A 7,512-nucleotide genomic window follows, 5' to 3' on the forward strand; every position below is an offset into this window, starting at 1 on the left:
TATATGGTAATTTTAATTTTAAATTTAAATACTTTTTTTTTTCTAAATTTCTTTTAGAAAATATATTCAATATAATAAAATATTAAAAAAATTATAAATTAAAAGGATGAATTTAAAAAATTTATTTGATCAACTTTTAATTAAAAAAAATTTAAAGCAAACAAAAATTTATATATAAATACATATTATTCAATTAATGGCTAGAATAATTAAGATAAATAATTTCTCATTAAAAAACTAAAAATAAAAAATATGTATATTTATGTCTTATGTCATTATTACATATATATTTGGATAAACAAAATATATTAAGTGAAAAAATAAATGATTAATAAAAGAAAGAAAAAAAATAAATTTAAACATTTATAATATTGTTAGTAACACAATTGATAAAGTAATTTAAATAATTTAATGTGAAATTTTAAAATATGTGATGAGAAATTATTGTGGCTTATTTATTATTTTTAATTTATTTATCTTATTTAAAAACTTTATTTATTTTTTATTTTTTAATCTAATTACTTGATTTAGATGATTTTAAAACTAACAGTGTTAGAAAACAATAAAAAATGTTAAATCTAATGAAAACCAACAATTTACGTTAAACTTACATTTATAATATATAAAAATATATATCCAACAATTTTTTATTGTAACCTTTATACTCTTTAATATTATTATTGTATATTTAAAATTTTACAATATTTTTTTGTTATTTATGTTAAATTAAAATTAGTATAATAATATCTTATTATATGAGAGAATTTCTAATGGAGTGCCAAATCATTAATGCATTGCTATAATATAGCTCGTTTTACAAAAAAAAAAGTTACTCTAATGGTGTATCAAAAGTTGTGCCAAATTTAACACATCTTAAAAGTTATGCAAAATTTAACACACAAAGTAACATGATGCATATATTGCATTACCATAAATGCTATACTTTTTTATTTACCTTTATGCTATTTTTATTATTTTTAATAATCACCATTAAATACAATACTTTTTAACTTATTATTTTATTATTATATCTAATTACTAATTATTAACAATATAATATAAATAGAAATTATTACTTTTTTATATTTTGAATAAATATCAAATAATAATTAATAAATAATTAATTTTTGCATCAGTTTTTTTAAAATGCATACTAAAAAGGTGTCAAATATACATATTAACTACTTCTCTAAAAAAAAAAATAAAACCCTACACATTTTCTCCACAGCCGCCTCCCTCATCCTCCCATGGTCACGCCTCATTCTCTTGCTGTCCCTCTCTCATTCTGCCGTAGGAATACTCTCCCCAGCCGCACCGCTAGCTTTCTCCATAACGGTCGGCATCGCAAGGCCTTCCGACAGCTTGGAGCCTCTTTCTCCATCTCACATTTCCACATTAATTATTCTATTGAAGTTTCTTGAGTTTAATTAGATAGACTTCTGACAAAGCTTTGTAATGGTACATTTAATTTATTTTACAGAGTTCATATTATGCATTGTGTTTCGATAGAATAGGCTGAGTTGAGTAAATCGAATGGAAGATTGAGATAGCTAAGTTGTTGTTTATTTTAACTATGCATTTTTTTTATTAACATGCAGGTGGGATATGGCAAATTCTGCTATGAGATTAGTGCCTTGAGCTGAAAAGGAACCTAGATACTAATGTTGGGTGGGTTAGATCTTAGGGGCCTTTGTTTTAAAGGTTTGGGTAGGTGGATGTTGAGCCTTTCCATGAGCCAAGTTTTAGAAAGATAGGAAAGTTTTGATATTTTGTGGGACCCAGGGTAATCTATACTTTTGTACACTTTAATATTGAGCTTGTCCCACATTCCAAACCTCACTACTCAAAACAAACCGGTTTAATCTCATTAGTTTTTCTTCTTCTTCTTACAACACGTAATTTAACTTAATTTCTGTGCTTTAACTAATATACTACTGGTGCTTCAGTGAAGTTTTATTTTGATTAAGTAATTGTAAACATAAACTGAAAACAGGTCTACGTCGTTGTGGCTCTGTGCTTGACTTGAGAACCGCGCTATTGTGTCTTGGTTGGCATTTGTCTTTCTCGTGTAAAATCCTCTGGGTATGTTCGTGGTCTTGTTTATGAATCGTATTGTTTGTATCAAAAAAAATATTGTTCAGATTTTATTTTTCTGCCATTGATTTTGGCGTAGTAAATTTTAGGAGCCTGTTTGCATTGATAAAATGCAATTGTCCACTATAGTTGTTTATTTGTTGCTACTATTCCATTCTCAACTGTATATTCATTATGATTAGTATTCTCTTTTAATATATACACTATATAAAAGGCTAAATAATTGGTTTTCTCACATAAAAGCTGAAAAGAAAACATTACAGAACGTACAAAGAAACTAACAAACAGAACATGTTAGTAGTAGTATTATTAATTTAATTAAAGGGGATAAACTCTTTTGGATACACTTTTATATTTCTTTACAACCTTGATTCTTAAATTTTAATTTAGTACTGTGGACAATTTTAGTAGAAGATTTAATTTATCATGTTAAAATAATAATTTCTTATTTATTATTTTTATAATTCTATTAATGGTTTTTTAAGGTTTTTTTAATCAAATATGCTTTGTTAAAAATAAATACTGTGGGCAATTTTTATAGAAGATATTTATTTTATTATGTTAAAATAAGAATATTTTATTAATTACTTTTGTAGTTCTATTAATGGTTTTTTTTAAGTCTTTTATATTTTGTTAAACCAAGAAAATGGAACTATTGGCCGTAAGATAAATAGGACAATTGGCAGTTAGATACACACTTTTAATATGTGAAAGATGAAAGAAAAGATACGTGTATCCATTTTCTTCAATAGTAGAAAAAGCACGAAAACACAAATGTGTCCTATGTCGAATTCATTCCTCTATACTATTATAGTAAATATCTGTTGCATTTATTATATAACAAAAAAAAAAAAAATCTGTAGCATTCGTAATTTTTTTCTTTTCCAAAAATGGTATTTTCGAAAATGTTTCTCATATACAAATTTAGACGAATATGACACTTAACATAGCACCACCAACGCTAACATAGAATATGGGGTGTGGTGATGCATTTTTTTTCTAACTTTGAAATTGTCGATGGTGAAGAAAAGGCTCTGATAAAGCACAGTGGAGTGTAAGAGAAGAAGAGAAGTGAAGAGCTTTCATATAGGATAATGCAAAACACATTTATTGCGTCAGTTAACGAGTCTGGAGAGAGATAGAGGTACTACTGAAAGAAGCACCACGAACATCACCGCCACAAGTTTCAGTACGTGAAAGCAACAGCAGTGGTGGTGGCCACCTGTTCTCTTCCTCTTCTATTTTAGAATAAAGAGTCCTACTCCTACCCTTTTTAATTTTTTTTCTGAGGAAAAAAAATGACTTTCAACTGGGTTTGTTCTTTACCGTCACAAACAGTGTCTGTGACAACATCAAATAAATGTAGAAGCTTAAAGGGTCTCATAGATAGCGGCGGCTGTAATGGGTTTCCTTCTTTTCTCCCCAAGGAGGTACGTAATATCAAAGACCCATATGCTAGAGCTCTGGCTAAGAGGATCGAAAGGCTTCCGGTACAGGTAGGTGCTTTCTTAACTCAGTTCATTTTTCTCAGATAGATTTTGTTATGACAGTCATTAAGATGAAAGTTATTTATTTATTTATTTTTTGGTGGGGGGGAGGATGGAATTGATAGATTGGTCTAAACTTGGGAAAATCTTTTTGAGATGGAGACAAAAGAAAGGGAGACAAAGGATGCCAAAATGCGACTAATGTGACTATTGTAATTTTCCCCCTAATTGGAATAGCATACACCAATAATAACCTATCCCAAATGCATGTTTATACACTCGGAGTCAGTGTAGACAATTTTGGATTAAAAATGAAAAGTACAACAACCCAAAATCATATATTTTTTTTGCCAGAGTCAGATTTTGGATTAGTATCAACTGTACCATGCTACTGTTGCTGTTGTTGTTAGGTCTTCAATTCCTGAAAATAATAAAATCCTAACCGTTGATGTTGTGGTTTAACAATTTGAACTGAAGTGATTATGATTTAACTATCACCTATTTGTAAATTACAGTTGCAATTTGGAGACTCAAGGAGTTGTATAATGAGTAGCTGTGTGAAACCACTTAATCAAAGTGAGGCCAATCCAGTGGTCCTGCTCCATTGCTTTGACAGGTTAGTAAATGTTAAATTAGTAAGTGACAATTTTAATTATTTCAACCCAATTTCTTGCTTAACATGATTCATTATGTTGTATTTCTTAGCTCTTGTTTGGAATGGAGATGTGCACTTCCATTGCTTGAAAATGCTGGTTTAGAGACATGGGCTATCGATGTCCTTGGATGGGGTTTCTCTAATTTAGGTTCACTCATCTTCACTCTCTGTTTTATTGGTTTTCTGTACCTTAATAATTAAGTTCTGTGCCTTTTGCCTTTATTTTGTAATAATGTCATCTTTATATGCACCAGGAAGTCTTCCACCATGCACTGTGGCATCCAAGCGTTATCACCTCTATCAGGTATTTTCTTTATGTATGTTTTAGCTTTGTGATATTCTGCATCATGACATGTAATTTGTTTTGTTATTTTTAGTTATGCTAGGGACACCTTTTTTTCACTTCACAAACAAAACTTGCAAGAAATATGTGACACGATTTTACACTTGTTTGGTTAAACATCACACCGCTCCATTTGGTGGGGAAACAAATTGTCATCTAGCATTATTCTTGATCTTTTAATAGTCATTTTATTTGCCTTCATAGTTCAAATGTTAGTAGTATACTGCACTGGTCCACTAGACAATAGTTTATCATTGATGCGTATCTGATACAGTGAGATTAAAAGTGGTTGTTCAAGCTTAGAAATTATTTGATTTTCTCATTCTACTACAGATTTGGAGCACCTATATCAAGAGGCCAATGATATTAGTTGGACCAAGCCTTGGTGCTGCTGTTGCAATTGACTTTGCACTTCATTATCCAGAAGCTGTGAGTTTATCCGTTTTGTTGAGCTCCTTACTATACCTTCAATAAATTAACCATCGTCATGTCTGCAAAATGCAAGTTAGAAGAATTAAGTATTTTTTTTTAAAAAAGTTAGATAAGGTGTAAAAATTAGGATTGTAATGGAGTTAAAAGATTTGAGTAGTGTGGAAAGTTTACCAACATCAGGTATTTTATGTAATCCATGGTCCAGCTTCCTCATGCTTCAAGCTTATATTTTCTCTCTTTTATCTACACTCTTACCCAAACTTTCATTCTCTGTTAAAAACTTTTCACTTTCACGGTGTTTACAGGTTAAAAAGTTGGTTTTGATTAATGCAAGCGTCTATGCAGAGGGCAATGGGAACCTATCAAAGTTACCTACAACAGTAGCCTATGCTGGGGTGAGTTCATATCCCATCATTTTGTTGAAGAAAGTCTTTAACATCTGGGCGTTTTGTGTTCTGTTCATGAAGACCAATGTCTTGTAGTAATTTGTAATCACATCAGATTTGCCCGCATTTATAACTGTTTCTTAATGTTAGATACTTCTGATGGATTTTTTTTTTTATTTTTGATTTATTATCATTGTAGTTATTATTATATGATGCTAATGAGAGTTCATCAGATGATCCAAAGCACAAAAGACGACGACCTTATCTAACCTTTTATCATTTGTATTTAGGTATCTTTCTTGAAATGCTTACCACTACGCTTTTATGCAAATATGATAGCCTTCAGCAACATTTCTTTATCTACAACCTTTGATTGGACTAATGTAAGATTTTCTTTTGGTCAAAATAACTTCTGCTCATACTCTGAATTAATAAAAAAATATGTTGAAGTTTGTATATGAGTAATTATCTTAATATTTTAATTATACTAATAAAGACCATCTCATTTCTCGAATTAGGTGGGCCGATTACACTGTCTCCTGCCTTGGTGGAAAGAGGCAACAATCAGTTTTATGAATTGTGGGGGTTATAATGTTGCAGGCCAAATAAAACAGGTATACCATGTCTTCCCAATGGATATTGTCAATAAGTGATTGCATACTTTATGATTGTCTAGGTGTGATATTTGATTAGTGTCATCTATGTCAAACTATGGTATGAGTCTGTGACTAATTGGCTGTGAATTACAGGTGAAGCATAAAACACTTATCATCTGCGGCGAACAAGATCAAATAATTAGCTACCAGGAAACAATGGTTAGTCTTTCCAACCAACTCTTCTGACAATTAAAAAAATAAGTGATTTTCTGGAATCAAGCACTAACTTGATAACTAAGAAGAGAATGGACTTAACTAATATATTGTATTCAACACAAAGGCAACTCATACGCATAAGAAATAAACTGAAAGCCAAGGCTTGTGAATTCCTTGGTTTCATACTGTGATCTTAATCATGCTGCAGAAGTTACATTGTGAACTTCCGGATTCGAAAATGCGACTTGTACCAGAATCTGGTCATCTCCCTCATGTTGAGAAACCTACCTATGTTGCACAGTTGATTCGAGAGTTTGTTCAAGGAGATAGCTGGTGACATGTCAATTGTAGATTCATCACCAAAACAGGTTCCTGCTAAGGCCGCTCGGCTACTTCTCTTCTCAGTGGTCATGTGTACATCTTTTTTTTTTCCTTCTTACTTTACGTGTTGGTCGGTCATTTTGCTTCTGCTTTTTTGCATATAGAGAAAAGTTTTATACGTTGCAAGTTATGGGCAGAAGTTTTGCAGTCTAGCTCTTATTTGCCAAGAAATTTTGGCTCAAGCACAGTAGTAATAAATAAATAAAGGCCAATTCTAAAGGAACAATAACGGTTTTGGCTCTGTCACTCATATATAGTACTTAGTATTTTTTTAGATATGTCAGAATAGATAAAGAATATCTTGTGAGAAACGACAGGTCGTTTATGTTATGAAAGAAGCTTCATTGAAGTCCATATCATTCATCTAGTTTGCTAGATTTCATTTTCAAATGTAAAATGCAATCATAATATGCAGTGGCTTGTAGTTTAAAGTTAATTATCATTTAATTACTATATTCAATAATTATAAATCTAAATATCATGTATAATATTAATAGAGATAGCTGTTTTAAATCGAGCAATTATGAGTTTTGTTTCTAGTAAGTTTAATTTTCTACATCAGTGGGTTATTCAAAATTTTAAATGTTATACCTGAGTTGGATTTCTCTATGTACTATATGACGTTGCTTGAATGTAATATATATCTGATGTGGTGTGGATTAATCTTGTTTAATTTAGGTGTATACCCGCCATTGATATCACGCTTATGATTAGGGAGCACCGACAATTAGTAGGATATGATGGGTATAATTAGGAAGCACTAATATGTGTTAACTCCTATAAACACCACATGTCAATTCTCAAAAAGGAAAACAAAGTAAATAAATAAAATAATAAGTGGATGTATGATATTACCACCAAACCGAACCACCAGTGTGTTAAATATTTTTTTTTGAAAATAAAAGAAAGCTTTATTAACTTA

General features: G+C 30.5%; 1 protein-coding gene across 6 annotated transcripts; it reads left to right on the forward strand.

Moving 5' to 3' along the window:
* The first annotated feature begins 1,181 nt into the window (after positions 1-1,181).
* On the forward strand, positions 1,182-6,842 carry LOC133817891 (alpha/beta hydrolase domain-containing protein VTE7). 6 transcript variants are annotated; one of them, XM_062250522.1, is made up of 13 exons: positions 1,182-1,458; positions 1,599-1,783; positions 1,994-2,082; positions 3,121-3,590; positions 4,097-4,197; positions 4,287-4,384; positions 4,491-4,540; positions 4,913-5,008; positions 5,317-5,406; positions 5,688-5,780; positions 5,916-6,011; positions 6,147-6,212; positions 6,418-6,842. In XM_062250522.1, exons 4-13 carry the CDS (start codon positions 3,393-3,395, stop codon positions 6,544-6,546), a joined length of 1,017 nt encoding a protein of 338 aa, XP_062106506.1. In that variant the 5' UTR covers positions 1,182-1,458; positions 1,599-1,783; positions 1,994-2,082; positions 3,121-3,392; the 3' UTR covers positions 6,547-6,842. The 6 variants fall into 6 exon arrangements, with proteins under 6 accessions (XP_062106506.1, XP_062106508.1, XP_062106503.1 ...); XM_062250524.1 differs by having other exon boundaries at positions 3,126-3,590; XM_062250519.1 differs by having other exon boundaries at positions 1,599-2,082.
* The last annotated feature ends 670 nt before the right edge of the window (positions 6,843-7,512 follow it).

Source organism: Humulus lupulus, chromosome 2 (genome assembly GCF_963169125.1).
Source record: "Humulus lupulus chromosome 2, drHumLupu1.1, whole genome shotgun sequence".
Classification (NCBI taxonomy): Eukaryota; Viridiplantae; Streptophyta; class Magnoliopsida; order Rosales; family Cannabaceae; genus Humulus; species Humulus lupulus.

What these genes read in the sequence shown, in the direction of transcription:
- LOC133817891 (XM_062250519.1), top strand. Translation starts at nt 3,393, where the DNA reads ATGACTTTCAACTGGGTTTGTTCTTTACCGTCACAAACAGTGTCTGTG. An exon ending in TCGAAAGGCTTCCGGTACAG is followed by an intron (nt 3,591 to 4,096) that starts GTAGGTGCTTTC and finishes TGTAAATTACAG; the next exon opens with TTGCAATTTGGAGACTCAAG. An exon ending in CAACAGTAGCCTATGCTGGG is followed by an intron (nt 5,407 to 5,687) that starts GTGAGTTCATAT and finishes ATTTGTATTTAG; the next exon opens with GTATCTTTCTTGAAATGCTT.